This window comes from Pseudorca crassidens, chromosome 18, assembly GCF_039906515.1.
Source record: "Pseudorca crassidens isolate mPseCra1 chromosome 18, mPseCra1.hap1, whole genome shotgun sequence".
NCBI classification, from domain to species: Eukaryota; Metazoa; Chordata; class Mammalia; order Artiodactyla; family Delphinidae; genus Pseudorca; species Pseudorca crassidens.
The window spans coordinates 10,117,934-10,140,194 of NC_090313.1; the positions used below are offsets into that span (position 1 = coordinate 10,117,934).

Here is a 22,261-nt window from a genome sequence, read left to right on the forward strand (position 1 = left end):
TTTAAAAATCCATTATTATGATAGATTTGGGCATGAATGGAGGACAGTACTAGAAAAGATGTAGACACCTGCACTGTTTCCAATGTGCGAGTCTAAATTAAGCAGATCATTGGCTTTGCAGTTTACTTGAAATATTCAATTTCACATTCTTATTTTAAGTACCAGAATTATATACCATATTATTCCTTTCCTATTTGTCTGCAATATAGATTAACTTTTAAATTATTGATAGCTAAATTTAATGATAGGAAGATAGTTATTTCTTTACTAAAACACAGATTTCTCTCTTCTTCACCCCAAGTCCTTGGACTTAATTTTGATGCAAGCCTTCCCACTGCTACACACAGCTCTCACAATGGGCCTCTGGGCGAATCCATGTCCCCTTCTGGGTCTTTCAATTGAGTCTATTTGATTTTTCTTAAGAAAAATAACTGCCTGTAAAGGAGGGATCTTGGCTGTTTTTCTATCACCCTTCTTCCTTCTCGTTGCCCTTCTCAATAATTTAATTTGTCATGGATTAATTTAACACTTCAGTTAATGTAAGAGCTCCGAAGTACTAGATGAGTTTCTTAAACTCTGAGCTCTGCTTTCCTTTCCTTTCAGTTTGGGATAAGTACTCCCTACCTTATAGGCTTATTATGAGGAATAAGTGGGTACAAAGCACTTGGCATAAGGTAAGTAAACAACAAATGGCTGCTATCATGTTTCCAATTTGTTTTTAATTGATAACTACTCAAGACGACCCAGAGAGTAAGCCTCACAGGAAGTGAACTGAAGAAAGGTTAAAGAGGTTATCCATCCTTTTGACTTAGAGTAGCAGATGGGCAGTGCCTAGTCAAGGCAAAGTTGGGAAAGATAGGTAGACTGGAAATCCTATTAGTAAAAACAAATCAGGTAGGCTTAGCTCTACACAGGGATACTTATATTTTACAGGTTCATGTTGCACTTCCTTTGGTAAAATAGACCTTTGTTCGTCTTAATTTGATTAAGTTGTGTAGTTCTCTGAAAGCTTATAAAGAGTTCTAGAATGGCTAGAAATATAATTTATTGGGAAACATTATTGGTAGATTGCAATTCTGCCTAAGATACCTCTTCGTAAATACTGATGAAACTCTCCAAATGATCCAAACACTTAAGAGTACAGTTGTGATCCTCAGAAGAAGCCAAGAGGGTTTCAAATTGATGTTGTGGTATGACAGGGACCCCCCATTGTGACGGTCTTGTTTGAGTTGGACCACAGCACATATATATATGTCTTTTTCAATGGCTTTTCACCATTATAAGAAAGCTAGAGGATTAACAGGAACTAGGGTGGGAGTGTATTATCCAAAATACCCTGCACAGCAGAGGGAAGACCTGCTTTGCCAGGCATCCAAGCTCAAGTCCTTTGGAAGCACCAAAGCTGACAGAGAAATGAATAGTTTGTTCGGGAATGATTTCTTTATCACAATTGCTAAGTTTGGGTTTGGTCCAGGAATATTTCCATCTAAAGAAGTTTTAAGAAAATAACGAAAGAGGCAAAAACTAATCGTTCACTGCTGACACTCTGACACAGAATATTCTTAGTGGATTCAGGCTTTATTGAGCTTCTGAAGGTTTCATGGGGCCGTGGATATTTTTCCCAAGACAAAGGCTTTGGTTAGAAGCTGAAAAAAAAGCATTTTCAAGTCAGGGTTCATGTCTTAGTCACCTCGACTTTCCAGGAGCCTTGCATACAGTTCCTAATGTATGATAAGCACTCAATAAATGCATCGTGGCTGAGGGATTCAATGAGCAAGTGAGTGAAGAATGATGAGGATGACCTACACTTTATTTAGATCATGTATGTTCTGTACATTTGTGCACGGTAACTGATTTTTTACAGTCTCTGGTTCTCTCTCTTGTGTTGTTTTGATCACCAAGACCATAGCTGGCAATCCTCTATGAGACCAAAGAGTTCAAGATGTTTCTCAGACTATTATGTTCGCTAGGCAAGTTTTACTGTTTTCTCTATTTTACGTAAACTCATGCTCATGCAAGAGCTAGATCCTGATGGCATCCAGGGTACTGATTAAGTACGCGCAGGAAGAAAGGCAGGCAGTTTAACTTAATAGAACATCCTTATTCAGATCTAAAGAGGGTAAATTTAACCTCTTATTTCTCCAATGCCTTGCTAGTAAGAGGGAGAAAATGAATTCAAATGGAAAATAAAAGATTAAGTTTCTCTTCAAAGAAGATACTGCGAAACCAAGTAGTAGCATTAGTAATGATGAAATTGTGTGCCTGAGGCTGTAACGGACAGAAGCAAAGAGCATAGCTTGTCTGTGCCTTGCTCTTCTGAATAATGTGTCATTTTTTAAGTATAGAAAAGTCCCAAATAATTAGTCAGTGTTTATATTTTAGAGAAAATTTTGTATTTAAGGTTTATTTTGTGGTTTCTTTTTTTTTGTGGTACGCGGGCCTCTCACCGCTGCGGCCTCTCCCGCTGTGGAGCACAGGCTCTGGACGCGCAGGCTCAGCGGCCATGGCTCATGGGCCCAGCCGCTCCACGGCATGTGGGATCTTCCCGGACCGGGGCTCGAACCCGTGTCCCCTGCATCGGCAGGCGGACTCTCAACCACTGCACCACCAGGGAAGCCCTATTTTGTGTTTTTTAAAATTTATGTTTCAGGCACTTCAAAGTTTCTTTTGCTAATTCATGAATTGAAAGAAAAACTTCACATCTATTGATTAAAGGATGGAACCAGAAAAACAAGGTGGGGGAAGGGAGTAGAAACTTGATTATTAAATGAAGTGAGTGTGGCCTGAACATTGCCAGAATTCCAGATGCCCATTGAGAAACCAGGATCCTGAGAGAAGATTATAACCATGGGTTAACTCATGGACCTGTTTGGAAGTAGCCACTTAAGTTCTTAGAATAATTGAACAAGAATTCTCTGTTCTTCCTCGTACGAAATTCTTTAAAAATGAGAGGAAGAAGCAGGTGAGATGTGACCTTAAACATGTTTCTTTGAAAGAAGATAAAATGATTTTACATAGTTTTTAAAACCTGCCCATTTAGTCAGAATTGATAAAGAATTTGAGTTTAGCAAAATAACAATTATACCTACTATTACAATAAAAAAGTTTCCCGTTACTAACAGTGATTATCTATGCATTGTAGGAATAGGGATAATTTAAAAATATACTTTCTATATGTGAATGTATGTCTTTTATTTTCTGATAAAAATAAGTATTATAAATAGTACATTGGATTTCTCTGTTTTAACCTAGAGTTTTGAAATGAGACATATATACGATAGAATAGGACGTATGAATGAGGGTATAAGAAGGTTAATGAAGTATAAAAATAGCATATTTTTCTTTATTAAAATATGCAAAAATCATGCTGAGATAGACTAAATTTTTTAATCCAGTCAAACTAAAGTATTGTTTATGCTCTGTAATTTTTTTCACATCTCTGTAGCTGTAGGGCTTTTACATAATCTTGTCTTCATAAATGACATATCAAAATGGTGACCCGGGTAATTCTATCTTAGGGAATAAATTGATATTATGTTATTTGTTAGACAATTGTATCATTTCACTTATAGGTGTATTTTTAATCCCTTTCTTTTGCCATGCTATGTAGGGGAGGGAGAGCAAGAAGTTCCAAAAGTCAAAGATGTATATGTCAAACAAAACTTTTAAACCTTAAATCTCCCTTTAGAGTTCTGTAGCTAAGAGAGCTTATCGCATCCCTTGCTAATAACCTCCCGACCCACCTGTCGGCACTACTCTCCTTAGTTTCCTTCTCAAGCCAGCCTTGACTTTTGCATACTCAGGTACGTGGAACCTTTTCCTCCCAGCTCACACCTAGGTTTTTTGTTTTTTGGAAAAGTGCCTAGGAAAAATCTACATAAGGGAGTGTTACCCCACTGGCTACATCATCCTCTTCCTCCAGCTGTAACTGGTTAGTATCTTGGGTGAGCTGCCTAGCAGACAAACACATCCTTTTTAAGTCAGTGAGGGGAGGGAATTAACAATGTGATGTCCCTCATTTGGCTTCATTCATCTGCTTTTGCCAAAGTGTCTCCAACCTGCTCTTCCCTTGTCTCCAGTGCTTCTTAAAATATAAGGTTAAGGGCAGCCTCAAGTACCTTGGGTCACAGCCCTGGTAGCTGCAACAGCACGAAAGAATTGCAGGTGGTTCTCTATGAGCTGATGGAGATTCTCTATGATTAGCCCTCTGCGGTACCATATTGTTCAGTCCATGAGCATTCTTTCGAGACCTAAGACTTGCACACACTTCATAAACCTACCTTTCATCTTACAATTACCTTCTGAGTACCTTTCCTCTATTGCCTTTCACAAACATCTACCATTTGTTTCCCAGACTTAAGATTCACTCCACCCTTTCACCTCCTCACCACAACAATCTTATTACTGGACTTTCCCATAAACATTGTTGCTTAATACAGACTCCCACTTTCACCTTCTTTCTACCAGCCCAATTATCAGGATCCAGATCTAGTAGGGAAATCAGTCTTCCTCTAACCCTCCTGTAGAGTTACACAGCAACTCCATTCTTTCCTCTACTTGACATCCTGGGCTCTCTCTCCACATTAGGAGATGCCCGCTTTGTTGGTATAAATGGTTATTGTAAGAATAACTGTCTAGGAGACTAATAAGTCTGTTTAGTTTTTTTTTTTTTTTTTTGCTTGCTCATTATTTATAAATCAGATTGCTGATTGATAGTTATCAAAACCATTTTGGAGACACAAAGACTTATATGCAAAAGTTCATTGCATTATTATTCACAGTAAGTCCCAAACTGGAAACAATCCAAATATCCATCAACTGGTGAATGGATGAACAAAATGCAATGTATCCATACAGGGGAATATTATTCAACAATAAAAAGAAACACATTAAACATATTACTGATTCCCTTAGGTTAACCTCAAAAACATCATGCTAGGTGAAAAAGTCAGACCAAAAAAAAAAGCCCTAAATATTATATGACTCCATTTGTATGAGATTTCTACAAAACACAAAATTACAGCCACCAAAAGCAGATCAGTAGTTATCGAGGACCAGGTGTGGAAGAGGATAGATTGTAAAGAGACCTGAGGAACTTATAGGGATGATGGAAGTGTTCTAAAACTAAATTGTGGGTATGATTGCATGATTGTTTAAATTTACCAAACTCATTGAATTACACCCTTAATGGGTAACTGTTATGGTATATAAATTCTGCTTTTTTTTTTTACAGTTTACTTTTTCTTTTTTTCTTTTATTTATTTATTTATTTATTTTTAACATCTTTATTGGAGTATAATTGCTTTACAATGGTGTGTTAGTTTCTGCTTTATAACAAAGTGAATCAGCTATACGTATATCCCCATATTGCCTCCCTCTTGCATCTCCCTCCCACCCTCCCTATCTCACCCATTCTACTTTACTAAAAGTGTTAAAAATGGTGTAGATACATTTTTTAAGTCCTCAAAACTATACTTTTGCGTAGGTCTATTTTACTTTTTTTTTTCAGATCCCCCTTCTTTGGACAATGTTTCTTAAACTTTAATGCACACACAACTCACCTGGGAATCTTGCTAAAAAGCAATTCTAGGTCAATGGTTCTGGGGTGGGAACTGAGATTCTGCCTTTACCAGCCCCCAGGGGATGCCTGTGTTTCTGGTGGGGGACCATGCTTTTGTAGGAAGTGTTTGGTTGTCTCTCCATTTGCTTGGCCTTTAAGCATTACTTGACTTCCATGACAAATAAGCAGAAACATTCATCATTTCATCCGACAACTTATGGTATGGAAAGAACCTGTTTGATGATTAAATTCTGTAACTATGTCGGTATGTAAGTCCTTCGACCTTTAAAATGTAGGTTGCTACCTTGTACTGCTCTCAGTGGCCATTTAAATTAAGCCCAAAGATCATCTTATTTCCTCTGATTCCTCATCAAAGTCCTGTCGTTAAGATTGTTTTAGGAGCAAGTGTCTCTGAGAATAGAGTTCTGAAGGAGTGACTTACCTACATACACTTTTCCATTAGAGGTAATATAACTCAAATACATGAAACATTTATTTTCATTTTATTTATTTTTTTGAAGTATATTTGATTTACAATGTTGTGTTAATTTCTGCTCTACAGAAAAGGCAGTTATACATATATGTACGTTCTTTTTATATTCTTTTTATTTTAATTTTAAATATATCAGTTTCTAGAAGACTTTATACAGAGTCAATTTGAAATTCTTTTTTCCTGACCATATAGTGTTTATGGTTCAGAGACCGAGGACATTGTAGTGGTGACTTAGAGGGAAGGCATGGCCTGGGACAGAGAACACTGGTCTGACACTCAGGAGATCTGGGTGCGGCTGGAGGTTTTGCTGCTGCCTGTATGTACTGCTGCGAGGATGGTATCACATCTTTCTTCACCTGTAAACTAGAAATGTTTTTGCCATGAACCTCTCCCCTTTGACAGTCTGTTAAAGCCTTTGGGCCTCTCCTAAGAAAAGCATTTTGAAATGCACGAAATAAAAGTCCATAGATTGCTAAGGAAAACAATTACATTGATACATTTTTCAAAATATAAAAAATGATATAGTGATGTGTTTTTTTCAAATTAACATATTAAATAAGATCTAGTGGCCAGTCTAAATAGTGATGAGCATAAATATTTTGAGGTCTCTGCAACTAATTACAAAATGAAAATACCTATACTTTCTATTAATAACAAAATGTTAGGTATGGATAATACCACCGTGGTTTGCTGCCTATGTGCATCGTGGAAGAAAATGTTAAAGTTCAGTAAAAGATTAATGACACGAAAGATGCATTCTTTCCCATTTTAGTTTGCAAAGACTCTGTATCCTGTTCACTCACTGCTTGGGAGTCTGTGGTCCCCAGATTAAGAACATCTTCCCTAGAAACTCTCCAAGATCTCAACTTTACCAATTAACTGATGAAGATTTGGGTAATAATATAAAGAGTTTCCAATCACGTAACATCGTTAAATAATTCAGAATGCTATCACATGTTTTCCAGAGAACAACCCTACTGGGGAAGATGAGTGTCTTTTAATCACTTTTATTGTAGATGAGGGAACTTAGATAAAGTTGAAGTGGTTTAGCAGTCGTATAACTGGCTAATGGTAAATCGTTTGGTATCAAATCTAATAACAATCTCTGGGACCCTTTTTCATATCATCCCTCAATGTAGGAAATTAAATAACAAATTTACTTGTTCATCTTTCACTGTGTAATTCAGATAGTAACAAAATTACTTGTTAGAGACCTTCAAACTTGAGACCTAAAAGATAAGCCTAAATATTTAGGCCAATCCTTTCATTTTACAGATGAAAAAGGGAGGCTCTTAGAAACTGTGTCATGCCCAAGGTCACACTGTTAGGAGATGGCCCAGGCTCTTCCAATTTTGCCCTTCAGCACCTCATCACGAAAAGGACAGGATTCAGAGATTTCTCTGAAAACAAACAAACAAAAAAGTCAGAAATATTTGAGAACAGGATACTTTGGAAACTGTAAAATAAGCATCCGTGTCTATAGGAATGAACTGTGAACCAGCCTAAAGAAGGAGCCCCCTTGAGGGTTGGTTGGTGATACCCCAGTGTCGGAGCAGGCTTGGGGTGTGAGGAGAAGGCTGTAAGCGGGGATGAACAGGGCCGGGATGAGAGAGGGCTGAAGTCCTGCGGACGCCTGCTAAGGAGACAGGGATCTGGCCTAGATGAGTAGGAGATCCAGGGCACGGCAATGATGCGGTCACTGGCGGTGGTAGATTGCCCAGTAAGTATGCTGTATCTAATGCTATGAACAGCATGTAAAGTGAATTATGGTTTTGTTCACTTGAAATGAATTTGGGGAAGGAAAGAGCTGTGATTATTATAATACGTACATTTGGAAGATAATAATGAAGTGGGATTTTTGAAATCATGTCCTAGAACAATTATATACAATAACCAAAGGCCTATTAACTTATAAATACCATAGGTATACAAAAATGATTAAGATGTAGATTCTGTTTTCCAGAAGTTTACAATCTAAATTAGTTAAGAGGTCAAACTCTTGATTCAAATACAAGCTCTGCCAACTCACTCCTAACTGACTAGTTGTCTGGCCTTCAAGAGTTTCTTCCTCTACAGAACATGGATCACAATGGAAACACCTTATAGGACGGCTGTGAGGAATAAATGTGTTTATTGGATAGCCAGACCTGTTTGTAGGATCCAGGAAAAATCATAATGTTACAAAGCCATTGAGTCTATCTACTTTCTGTACTCAAGTAGAAATTGATTCTGCTCTGCAGCACTAGCAACTGAGGGGTATTGATCAGGTTATAGGTTTGCTCAAGAAATAAGTTCAATATTTTGATGCAATTCTAGTTTTCTTCAAGAATTGCAATGGGAATGAGTCTTGGTTATGTCCCAGGAACTGATAAAAAATATAATTTTATGTTCAGCCTTGGCAGTTAGTCCACTACAAGTGACGTGCTGTCTGGAGTGAATAAGGTCGTGACGCATCCTTTTCTTCCTCTGTCCTTTTTCTTGCACCATTTCTTCTTTTTTGCTTTTCTTTATAATCTTCCCTGCCTCTTCCTCCTTCTGAATTTAGTGGGCTATGTTAGGCTGGATAGAAGCTCATGCAGAACATTATAAATGGTATTTTATTCCAGAGAAAGAAAAATAAATCACCTTAAGGAGGTGAGTACGTCTGTGTATGTGTAATGGAGTCGTGATTTAAGTGCCAATATTTAGAAACAGTGTTTTCATCTATGTGAATGTCCTATGGAATGTCCAGTTGTGTAGGACGCAGAATAATTCCTTCTTGTCCTGTGAGACTATCTCACCCACTGTGGGGCACAGCATCTGTGACTCCTATATACTAAATGCCAGCAGCACTTACTTCTACACACCAACAAATTCCCAAAATACCTCTAGGCTGCATCCACCCATCGTAATTACCACTATTGTAGATATTTCTTCCTAGATCTAGATTCTACATATATGCATTCATATACGATATTTGTTTTTCTCTTTCTGACTTACTTCACTCTGTAAGACAGTCTATTATACCTCAACAGAGCTGAAATTTACAAAAAACACATTAGAATATCGAGTTGAATATAACATGGGTTGTTGTTGTTTGCGTGCCCTGTTGCTAGGCAGCTCTAAGCCCCAGGGCTTCAAAGATGTGCACCAGAATAGAAACTTCAGGCTTTGAACTGCTGATTAAATGTAGAAACACAGTCCATGTATTCACTGGACAGGGGTCAAAATGCTTGCTATTTGGCACTAGGAAAAAAAGGCCACTGGCAGTTCCTTGTACATAAATCGCCATGTTTTGCACCTTGTGGCCATTTATCTTAGCCGCCTCTGACTGGGAGCAGGAAAGAGCTGGGCCGCTGGCAGCTGTGTCCAGGCTCCTCCAAGCCTCTGTGAGAAGTCTGCCAAGAGGACCATTCTATCTGAGACGGACCGACAGCTGACCAAGCACACACTTCCCCCGGAGAGCTAAGAACTAGAGAGAAAAGGGCAGACTGCAAGTGTCAGGAATGCCTAGAGACTTACCGAGAGGGAGAGCATGCCTCTGCTTCCTGAGAGCCTGGGTAGTGGCTAGCTGGAGAGGGGGAGTCGAGGGGAGGAAGGAGGGAGAGAGAGAGCAAATAAAGCAGAAACAGGTGAAGCAAGGAAAGAAGTTGAGTCAAAAGAATGACAGAGTGGATGTGGTTAGAAGCAGACTACACCCTCTTCCAAGGAGATAACTGCTTGAGTTGCCGATGTGACATTGGAGGGGTGTGTGTGTGCGTGTGTGTGTGTGTAATATGGGGAGCATCCAGTTCTCTCTCAGTGTATTTACCTATCGCCATGTGTCTCCTTACATCTTTCCAAGAAGCCTTATCACCTAAGGTCAACAGAGCTTCTAACATTAAAGTCCCACTAATATGTTCAGTGAATTGATCATTTTCCTAATAAAATGTAGAGTCAACGGATCACAGAACAGCTCTATGGTTTAGCAATGTCCATAACCTCAGGCAGGCAAATGAGCCAATCAGTCTGTCTATAGGGAAGCAAAAGGCCGTAGTGGCAACAGGGGCAGCTTCTCAGCGCCATCTGATTGTGTGTCAAAGGTATATAGGGCCTGTGCCGCGAAATCTTCTGATTTTTCAAGAGAAGCTAGAAATCTCAATTTTATGTGAGTTCTCCTGATTTTTAAATGTGGGTTCAATTGGTTAGAAAAAAAAAACAATGAAAAGGGAAAAGAAAATATTTGTGCACAAGCTTTGTTTTATGATGTTGGATTTACAACTAACAACAAGGCTGATTTTTGATGGCCCTCTTGCAATGGCAGTCTGGGGCATAAATCAGTAACTATTTTCTATATTTCTTTTCCTTCACAAAAATGGCCTTGATCTTAGCTCAGCTCATGAAATAAGATTTCACTGTGTTGTTCTGAGTTTTCCTTTTCTGCTGGAAACTTCCAAGGCCCCTATCTGCAAGATAGGCAGTGATGAGTTGTGACATGTGTCCTGTATATCATTTGTCAACCCAAGTGACACTAAACTGAGAAGCTCTCATTTTGTACCAGAAACCTCTTTGCTTTGTTTCCTGTTGTTTCAGCAATCCAAAGAGATGGTGGTGTCTGGATGTGAATCAGGGCTCTTTACCTCCAATCTAAGGATTTCATCTGACAATAAGAAAATAGCTTACAGTTCACTGTAATTGGTCATCTTTTTATCGTCTTCACCAATTCTGTTTCTTTTTTTTTACTTATTCTACCCGAATTCTTTTTAGACTCTGTATTATTAGGAAGGTGGCTTCCGGTTTTAAGATTATTCCCTGTGACAGTTCCAGATCTTTTATCTGTAACCATTTTAATTTACACTTTCTTTTCTCATTCGTCACAAATAAAGGCTAAACGAGGCTTCAATAACATTTTCTACTTACCTTTAGTAGGTGCTGTAATTCATTGCACTCATCCTCTAGGAAGTGTTAATGCTGTGTTCATTTTGAGTTTAAATGCCAATGTATGGACACATCCAGCTTGTCATTTGACATCCAGAGAACTTTACTTTCTAAATGGATGAGTTGGACTCAGTTGCCTCATTCCCTTAGTGCTCACAAATCCTAATATTTGGATACCTTTTTATACTGTGGGTTTCACTGAACATTTATAAACCTTGCTTGAAATTGTCTGTGAAAGTGTTAATTTTAACACTATTGGGGGAATGAGAGGGTAGGTCAACTCTTGACTGGAGCATGGCTTCTAGAAATCTGCGATTCTACTGTCTTTGAGCTACTGCAGAAGGTTTTGATAGACACACTAATAAAAATCCCCTTTCTGGTAGGAGAAAGGGGTTGAAAATAATACTAGTGAGAAGAGGATATTTCCCGAAGAGCAGATGTGCTTGTAAAATCACTCACTTGAAACATTTATTGAAAAACTGTTCTATACAGACTGCTAAATGTCACACAGTTCCCAAGGAGTAAGATGAGATTTCTGAACTTACAAAAATTATAATTTAAAGGTAGTGCAGGGTGGGGGGGTTGTAGGAATGGCAGGAGAGTAAAATTGTCAGCTCCCTAGGACCAGAGGACCTCATCTACTATATTAAATCTCACACTGCTTCACATTCTAAAATATTAATGTCTAACATGTGTTTCCTGCTCATACAACTTTGTATCACATTCTCATTTAATGCTCACAGCAACCCTTTGAAGTGAAGGGGTGTTGTTCCCATATTACACTCAGGGGAAACGAGATTTGAGAGATGTTGTGTTCTTCAAGGCCCACCCAGATAGAAAAAGAAAGGGCTGGAAATGGAGCCCAGGACTTCCTTGCACACCTAGCACCCCTTCATAGCCACCCTCAGGAATAGCTAACCTGTGTGCTGGTCACAGCAAATATTTTCCATCAACACTGTCAGTCCTTCCCTTCATTTGGCTTATTGACTGAGCAAGGGAAAAAATAGCAAATGCTTTCAAATGCAAAGAGTTCTTTGACACAAATGTCTATACCAAATCCACATTGTAGTTGGTATAATGAAAACAAATATGACAAAGTGCTGATACTCTAAAGATGTACAACTAATTGTTCTCCTCTAATCCTTTATCAGCATTTATCATAACACATCCCAAGTCAAGTTACATCAAAATAACTTTTGGATCCTTATTTAAAATACTTATTCCCGACCATAAGGCCCCAAACTATTTAACCAACCTGTCCATGGTGGGACCCAGCGCTAAGCCTTTAAACACTTTCCCAAAAGTGAGGCACACTGAAGTCTGAGAAATACAGCTAGCTTATGGAGTATAGGTATTTCATGTATTATGGGTGAACTTACATTTAATTTTGCAGTGAATATGGATATTTAAAAGAAAACGAATGAAGTCAGCCAATAACACTACCCATGTTGTAGTTCCTGTCCCTCCAATGTAGTTGTAGCTACTCTCCAGAAATTAGAAGCAGATTGGTTCTCACACATTTATAGTGGTAACTCCTACTGGATATTATTAGAAAAAGGAGGGGGCTTCCCTGGTGGCGCAGTGGTTGAGAGTCTGCCTGACGATGCAGGGGACACGGGTTCGTGCCCCAGTCCGGGAAGATCCCACATGCCGCAGAGCAGCTGGGCCTGTGAGCCATGGCCGCTGAGCCTGTGCGTCCGGAGCCTGTGCTCCGCAACGGGAGAGGCCACAACAGTGAGAGGCCCGCGTACTGCAAAAAAAAAAAAAAAAAGGAAGGAACTCCTGGATTACAAATTGAAAAGAAGAGAGGTAGAGTGGGTAGCAGAGAGTAAAGGGAGGTTATTGCAAATAAATAAACAAATCTTTGTAAAAAGGAGATTTGGGGAAAATTAAAGAAAAACAAAAGGAAAATGTTAGAATTAGACCTTCATCCAGAGAACAAGCTAAGACAGTTATAAGAGCAGATGAAGGAGATGGGGCTCAGGAGGCAGAATATAAGGTTCATAAAATCAGAATGACATTTAACATTTGGTTGAAGGCCAAAAGCAGGGAAGGGGAGCCTTGAAAGGTATATTATTTGTAATAAAACTAAAGTAGTAATGTGGAGGTGTTTCACTGAAGCATTGAGGTGGGGAGATTCTGAAAACTATCTGATGATCCAGGATGATAAATCTTTTAAAATTTAGAGTTCTTTTATCATAAATTTGATACGTATAAAGCATAATTTACATTTTCTTCATTTAGTATGCTCTTTGATGTTCCATCTTAGGAAACTAGTAACATCTGTAAGGACTTTCATATGTTCATTCCAAAAATTAGTCTTTCACCATAGTTTTATATAATATGTTAAGTTCCTGTGAATCTTAGAATTTTACAGGAATCTTCTAAAACTGGAGAACACATTAATCTCAAGGGAATGGTAGTTGGTGCTTTAAATTTTGAAGTGATCCTAATAACGAGAGAAGAGTTTAGAATATGAATCAACTTCAGGTTTGTTGGGGAACCTGAAAGATTTGTAGAAGAGAGGATTGCATTTGGTGCACAGTAAAGAGCATGGTTTTCTAGGCAGTTTCCCAGTTGTGATTTGAGCTGGGAAAAGAAGGCAAAGTCTTAGAAGACATGGAGATCAGACAAGGGGGTATGAGGGTACATGTGAAACTCTGAAAAACTGATAGTATTGGAAATTGAAAGAAAATAATATTTGGTACTTGGTGCCTGTCAGGAGCAACGCAGGGAGAAAGAACTCCCAGTGGATTCCAGAATTACAAGCCTGAGGACACAACAGGGCAATGAGAATGATGGGAAGCATAAAAATTAGGAGAAATGTTTTCTTAGGGAAGAGAGCTCCATTCCAGATACACTTCATTCTAGCTACTGAGACATTAGAATCGAAAACCTTCTGGGCATGTTCAACTACACCACAGCGACAGAGAAGAAGGGAGGTGTGCAATCAGAGACATTTCTGAGTCATGGTGATTGAAAATGTGGTGGCGAATAAACCCCTAAAAGAAGGGTGTGTATAGAGGAGAAGGCAAGGCAAATCATGGGTCCTTCGATAGGAGGGAAGAAGGTCTCACAGTGAATATAGTCAGAAAACATACAGTCCAAAAGGTGCAAAGAACAATGAAGGAATAGGATTTCTCTTAAATCAGGGAGCATGTTGGAGGAAAACAAAAAGTGAAGAAATATTCAAAACTCTAGACAGGTGAGGCTGTTGATACTTCTAGAACTTACATCCTTCTGGTTGATATGACAAACACAAAATAGGGAATTCTGTGGAAAATGCACTCGGAAGAATCCAATCAATGTCTACGTCTCTCCCCCCTTGTATTTGGTTTTGAATTTGATCACATTCAAAGTAAGAAAGGAAGGCAAGCATGTAATGTCCCAGTCACATTAAAGGAATTGATTAGGTCTCTGATAACTACATGCGTTGGGTTCATAATAAGTTAATTTAACCAAGGGTTCCATCTCAAGACTGCTGCTTTTTATTACACTAGCAGATATTTCACAATTTTCCTCAGTGCTCACACACACGTATAGGTTTCCTAGAGGGAGGAGGATGACTACAGTCACCCAAATTAATTTTCCCATTCAGACTCCTAATTACCAGTTAATTTCTCTAATCTGACGGCAGTGACCTAAACAGGAAATCAGAAGGCAGACATTTCAGCAACCTCAAATTAGCTGGGTGGTTTTCCCAAATCATTGAGGCACCCAACACTAGTGTGCCTGCACTCCCCATGTTCTACATGCCAGCACAACCACTCTGGTGATTTCAGAGCCAGAAAAGGTAATTGGAAGCAGCCAAGTATTTCTATGTGATTTCACCTTCTCAGTGGGCAGAAGCGAGCAATGGGTGAAAACAAACACCAAACCCAATTACAATCCCACACACGGTGGAGTGACTGTTTAAGAGCCCTGGAACTGGGCCTAGACAACCACCACCGATGGACAGAGGCCGTGAGCTGTCTTGAGAGCAGGAAGGAAAGAGGACAGGATGCATGCTCCCCAGAATGAAAATAAGGCTGACGTGTCCTGAGGAGATGCAGTCAGTAAGCAGAGGGCACGGAGAGTCTCTACTGAAAACCATGCAAAGTTATGACTTGAAGAAGCAAAGCTGCTTGCGAACATGATCCTTTCCTTCAGGGGTTTATAATCCAGTGGGAAAACAGATGAATAAACGTACAATTGAAATATAGTCTAGACATTCACAGAGAGATAGACAAGATGAAAAGGCAATGGGCTATGTACCAGATGAAGGAACAAGATAAAACCCCAGAAAAACAGCTAAATGAAGTGGAGATAGGCAACCTTCCAGAAAAAGAATTCAGAATAATGATAGTGAAGATGATCCAGGACCTTGGAAAAAGAATGGAGGCAAAAATGGAGACGATGCAAGAAATGTTTAACAAAGATCTAGAAGAATTAAAGAACAAACAAACAGAGATGAACAATACAATAACTTAAATGAAAACTACACTAGAAGGAATCAATAACAGAATAACTGAGGCAGAAGAACAGATAAGTGACCTGGAAGACAGAATGGTGGAATTCACTGTGGCAGAACAGAATAAAGAAAAAAGAATGAAAACAGCCTAAGAGACCCCTGGGACAACATTAAACGCAACAACATTCGCATTATAGGGGTCCCAGAAGGAGAAGAAAGAGAGAAGGACCTGAGAAAATATTTGAAGAGATTATAGTTGAAAATTTCCCTAACATGGGAAAGGAAATAGCCACCTAAGTCCAGGAAGCACAGAGAGTCCCAGGCAGGATAAACCCAAGGAGAAACACGCCGAGACACATAGTAATCAAATTGGCAAAAATTACAGACAAAGAAAAATTACTGAAAGCAGCAAAGGAAAAATGACAAATAACATACAAGGGAACTCCCATAAGGTTAACAGCTGATTTCGCAGCAGAAACTCTACAAGCCAGAAGGGAGTGGCATGATATACTTAAAGTGATGAAAGGGAAGAACCTACAACCAAGATTGCTCTACCCAGCAAGGATCTCATTCAGATTTGATGGATAAATCGAAAGCTTTACAGACAAGCAAAGGCGAAGAGAATTCAACACCACCAAACCAGCTCTACAACAAATGCTAAAGGAACTTCTCTACGTGGAAAACACAAGAGAAGAAAAGGACCTACAAAAAAAAACCCAAAACAATTAAAATGGTAATAGGAACATACATATCGATAATTACCTTAAACGTGAATGGATTAAACACTCCAACCAAAAGACACAGGCTTGCTGAATGGATACAAAAACAAGACCCATATATATGGTGTCTACAAGAGACCCACCTCAGACCTAGGGACACATACAGACTGAAAGTGAGAGGATGGTAAAAGATATTCCATGCAAATGGAAATCAGAAGAAAGCTGGAGTAGCAATACTCATATCAGATAAAATAGACTTTAAAATAAAGAATGTTACAAGAGACAAGGAAGGACACTACATAATGATCAAGGGATCAATCCAAGAAGAAGATATAACAATTATAAATATATATGCACCCAACATAGGAACACCTCAATACATAAGGCAACTGCTAGCAGCTCTAAAAGAGGAAATCGACAGTAACACAATAATAGTGGGGGACTTTAACACCTCATTTACACCAATGAACAGATCATCCAAACAGAAAATTAATAAGAAAACACAAGCTTTAAATGACACAATAGACCAAATAGATTTAATTGATATTTATAGGACATTCCATCCCAGAACAGCAGATTACACTTTCTTCTCAAGTGTGCATGGAACATTCTCCAGGATAGATCACATCCTGGGTCACAAATCAAGCCTCAGCAAATTTAAGAAAACTGAAATCATATCAAACATGTTTTCTGACCACAACGCTATGACATTAGAAATCAATTACAGGGATAAAAACGTAAAACACACAAACACATGGCGGCTAAACAATACGTTACTAAATAACCAAGAAATCACTGAAGAAATCAAAGAGGAGATCAAAAAGTACCCAGAGACAAATGACACTGAAAACACCACGATCCAAAACCTATGGGATGCAGCAAAAGCAGTTCTAAGAGGGAAGTTTATAGCTATACATGCCTACCTCAAGAAACAAGAAAAATCTCAAATAAACAATCTAACCTTACATCTAAAGGAACTAGAGAAAGAAGAGCAAACAAAACCCAAAGTTAACAGAAGGAAAGAAATCATAAATATCAGAGCAGAAATAAATGAAATAGAAACAAGGAAAACAATAGCAGAGATCAATGAAACTAAAAGTTGGTTCTTTGAGAAGATAAACAAAATTGATAAACCTTTAGCCAGACTCATCAAGAAAAAGAGGGAGAGAGGCTTCCCTGGTGGCGCTGTGGTTGAGAGTCCGCCTGCCGATGCAGGGGACGTGGGTTCGTGCCCCGGTCCGGGAAGATCCCACATGCTGCGGAGCGGCTGGGTCCGTGAGCCATGGCCGCTGAGCCTGTGCGTCCGGAGCCAGTGCTCCGCAATGGGAGAGGCCACAACAGTGAGAGGCCTGCGTACCGCAAAAAAAAAAAAAAAAAAAAAAAAAAAAGGAACGAAATTGGGTCATTTGTAGAGACGTGGATGGATCTAGAGACTGTCATACAGAGTGAAGTAAGTCAGAAAGAGAAAAACAAATATCGTATATTGACACATATATATGGAACCTAGAAAAATGGTACAGATGAACCGGTTTGCAGGGCAGAAATTGAGACACAGATGTAGAGAACAAACGTATGGACACCAAGGGGGGAAAGCGGCAGGGGGTGGAGGTGGTGGTGTGATGAACTGGGAGATTGGGATTGACATGTATGCACTGATGTGAATAAAATGGATGACTAATAAGAACCTGCTCTATAAAAAAATAAAATTCAAAAAAAAATACAGTCTAATGAATACCATAATAAGGGTAAGTGGAGAGCATAATGGGAATACATGGGAGGCACAACTAATGGAGCTTGAGGTATAAAAACAGTAGGTCATCCATTCACTCGTACAATGATGATCACAAAAACCGATAATAATGGCTATCCAGTAGGTTAGATAGTGCCTATGGCTTTCAGAGGACATTCATATAGATTCTCACTGTCTTTGTTAGAACAGTATTAGAAAGTTAGGGAAAGTGTTATTGGCTTAGTTTTACAATATACACTTGAACAATGTATTGAAGAAAACACAGTTAATTAGTAAAATGGGTGATGCCGTATTTTCTAAATTGTAGTCCAGTGGTTTTTCCACGCTGTTTATTGTATGTTTTGAATATTTACTTGGAGACTCAAAAGCAGAATTATCCTTGGATTCTGGCTTTTAGATAGTACATAACATAGTATAATAAGGAAGACAAAACAGATTGCATATTTGCAGATGAACAGGATTAATTAGCAATGTAACTGAAGCTATTAGCATTGACCTTCCTGGTGTGTGTATCCATCATGGAGACAGTTGATTTTTATTTAAGTTTCTCAAAATGCACACCATCAACCTTCTAGCAGTCAGTATAAATGGTATTTGGTTGAATAGTCAGCTACCATGGGAGGAATCCCAAGAATCAGACAAACTGGGAAAAGAAAAGTATATGGGCTGAACTGTGTCCCATCAAAATGTATGTGTTGAAATCCTAACCCTCACAACCTCAGAATGTGACTGTATCTGGAGACAGGACCTTTGAAGAAGTAAAGTTAAAATGAGACCATTAGGGTGAGTCCTAAAGCAATATGACTGGGGTTCTCATAAAAAGAGGAGGTTATGACACAGTAACTCAGGAGGGAAGACCAGGTGAAGACACAGGGAGAAGGCAGCCATCCATAAGCCAAAGAGAGAGGCTTCAGAGGAAAGCAACCCTACCAGCACCTTGATTTCAGACTTCAGGCCTCCAGAACTGTGAGGAAATAAATTTCTATTGTGTAAGCCCCGCCAGTCTGTGGTGCTGTGTAATGGCAGCCCCAGAAAACGAATACAAAAAGCATTTTCTCTTCATTGTGAAAATCAACGGAACTCTCTATATGCAAATAGTTAAGTCTTTGCCTATGTAAAATCCCTGTTGTTGTAGAGAAATGGGTGAAATACACAGGAATAAACAGTTCGTGATACTTAGTAAATACTGGTACTTTTATAATTCTGTGAAATGGGGTAAAACACCTAGTCTGAGCCATGAGCCAATGCCTTGGTCTGGGATATCAGGCCAATGATGGCACGTTGATGGGAATTATTAGAAGCCAGTTTGGTCCAGTTGGTGTAGGGTAAGGGTGACATCCAGTGGCTGGTTTTATCAGCCAGGCTCCTGGACACAGACTCAGGGAGTGAGCCAGATATTGGAGAAGGGGCTTTCAGATCACTGATCAATTTTATGTCCGGTACAGTTCTGCGAGAGGTAATAATGAAACTTTAGATAAAAGCTGTGGTTAATCTACATTCGCAAGCCTGGGCAGTAGTGCTCTCATAGCGTTACTATTAGAACATCAGGAACATGCTGATAGCCAAAGAAAAGCCCAAGCAAAACAAACAAACAAACAAACAAAACTACAATAAATTAACTTAATCTTTGACACTCAATTCTTTCTACTACCTATAAAAGACCCAGAAACAATTTACGAAAGGAGGAAAAAGTCCTTTAACACAATATTACTATCATGTCAGTTACCTTGATAACGGAATGGGGTAATGGAATAAGGTAGCAATACATAAGGCATTTTAATTTAAAGGTAGATATGCTTAATTGCAGTGCCCAGTTACTAAACTACTGTCAAGAAGGGCTTAAAATGATGTTTTAATTTGCAAAAACCTATACGTCAAATTGCCCAGCCCTGAAAAATAATATCATTTTACTTTATATTTTTGGTTGATTTTCCTGTCTTCCTTTTAGCTTGTGAGGGAAGCTGACCTTTGCAACTGTGAATATGTGAGTGGAGGCAGTCGTCATCAGCTGTGATTGCTGACCCCTATTTGAATGTGTCATCCAAGCAAAGAGAAGCTATGCTCTCTGCCTTTGAGTAGTTTCTATATCTATACGTAATTCAAAAAAGATGAAGACTCCAGATATGTCAGTGTCACATCCATGTGCACATTGCATGCGGGTATCGGGGAGAGTTGTGTTTTTATGTAGAGGAGCAATGATTTCACTTGTCCCCCTGCTCAGATGGGGCATCCTGGGGGCAATGGGGGAAAATGGACATATTTCAGCACACGTGGAATCTGCCTTTCTCTTTTCATGGGGAAGAGCATGAGTAAAGCTAGAGGGGATCCTGAGGGCTATTTATGACATAGATGGCGGAGACCCAGCCTAAACCTTCCGTGACCGCACCAACCCACTGGTCAGCTCCGCGAGCATCAGATACTCCAGCCCCTCAGCACTTGGTCTTGTAGGTTGCATGCACTAATGTGCAACGATGTGAGGGATGCACACATCAGTCTGATTTGTTCCCCACTGCATACCCATTGCCTGAAACAATCCAAGATCAGCAGCGGGTGTTTAATAAACACGCACTGAGCCCCAAAAGCCAAGAGGGAAAGTGACCCAAGAGGGAAATGGACAAGCAGGACAAGGGGAAGATGAGATAGGAGTGAGCAAGTAGTTGGGGAACCGGAAGATTATATTCAGGATGTGGTGCAATTCAAGCGTTAGAATGATGAAAGATCTTCAGAATGGCATCAATTAAGCATTACCTAAGATTAAGAAAGGAAGAAAGGTTAATGTCCAAGAGTGAAAAAGAAATATGCACCCCAGAGCACAAGCCTGTCAACGGTGTCTTCTGGAGTTGAGCCACGTCACAACTCAGTCAGGAAAGGCTTCCTGAGGGTAGGTCATTAGCTGAGCCTTGAGGGATCTGCGTAAATGGAGAGAAGAAGGGGCAGCATCCCAAGAAATGGGAGGGTGTGGGAAGAGTCCTGGCAACAAAAATTGAGTAGGGCATATATTTGGAAGCTTTCCCTGAACTAGAGGATAGTAAGAGTTAGTATGAAAAGAATTAATGGGACCACATTGTACATGGCTACTTCCAAGCTACAGTGTGCAAACTTTGAACTGTAGGCGGTAACTTTTTGAAAACTCTGTAAGGAATACTAATGTGTAGTGATGTACAGGATGAATTCTAATAGGAAGACACAAGAAATAAATCAATTAAGAAGCTATTTCATAACCCAGATGATTCCACACAGGTTTGAAATATAGTATTGGCAAAGAAAATGGTAAAAATAAGATGAAAACAAGGCATAGATGTAATTTAAATAAGAATTGATAGAATATAACTCCTTTTTGGTTAAGTAGTTAAATATGGCAAATCCTTAGTGTCTGCACTATGATGTCATTGGTGGAGAAAATTCAGGACAAGGAGCCAGTCGGGGACATGGAAGTCTGTTGACTTTGCTCAGGGACATGATGGCTAGATTACAATGTGAGAGTGTTCGCTAGATATTAGGAGACAGGACTGGAGTTCAAGTGCAAGGTCAGTCATAGAAATGCAGAATTAAGTTGTGAAGCCATATGAAAGGATGAATTTTCTAAAGGGCAAACGATGGATTGAAAAGAACACATACTAAATTTTAAAGACATACCTATAATCAAGGGAAATTGGAGAGACGGAGAGCCAGAGAAGAATGAGGAATATTTAGGTTTTATTAACTCACATGGTGGTTTGATTCTTTGCTTATATAAACATTTATTTAATTATTTGTCTCACGTCCCAGCTTCTGAATCAGAGTTCCCTTATAATATTAAACACTTACCTAAGAATTAACAAAGTCTTTTAAGTTCTTTAAAGTTCTTTAAGACTTATTTTACATCTGTGTCATGACAAAATTAACAAATTTGGAATCCAAAAACCAGGTCTTAAATTCTGGCAATCACTTGTTGAGTATATGGCCTTGGGCAAATTCTAAAATCTGAGGCTTCAGCTAAAAAATGAGGATGAAAGATACTCCACAATATTGTTAGATAGATAGAGAGAGAGAGAGAGAGAGAGAGAGAGATAAAGTAAATGTGCTAATGCAGATAAAGAGGCTATGCCAGGGAACTAAGTATTAGTCCCGACTCTTCCCTACTTCCTTAGAAAATGCAACCTGAAAAGGCCACTATTCAGTAGTCATGCGTAACACCCATTCATTCATTTAGACTTAAAGTTTCTACCATGATCACACATGTTCCAGATGCTGAGGATACATCAGAGAGCGTGACAGATTCTCATCTTCTTAGGGTTCCTAGACTAGTGGCGGAAAGAGACCTAAACAAGTAAACTGAAAATATATATAACTTCAGGCAGTGAAAAACTCTTTGAATTAAAATAAAGCAGCAGAAGAGAATGACAAGATTTAT

At 39.1% G+C, this 22,261-nt stretch overlaps 2 protein-coding genes across 7 annotated transcripts in view; one reads left to right on the plus strand and one right to left on the minus strand.

Annotated features, from left to right (window-relative positions):
• FGF14 (fibroblast growth factor 14) overlaps window positions 1-22,261 on the plus strand; it is a 701,033-nt gene that overhangs the window by 621,962 nt on the left and 56,810 nt on the right. The window lies entirely within an intron of this gene.
• ITGBL1 (integrin subunit beta like 1) overlaps window positions 6,391-22,261 on the minus strand; it is a 292,671-nt gene continuing 276,800 nt past the window's right edge. For 2 of the 4 annotated variants that reach the window (XM_067713272.1, XM_067713281.1), the window contains one exon: window positions 6,391-6,409. In XM_067713272.1, coding sequence (XP_067569373.1) covers window positions 6,406-6,409 — 4 coding nt within the window. In that variant the 3' untranslated portion in view covers window positions 6,391-6,405. Of the gene's footprint in view, window positions 6,410-7,362; window positions 7,454-22,261 lie in introns of those variants that run through there. The other 2 variants (XM_067713258.1, XM_067713268.1) reach the window with 1 other exon arrangement.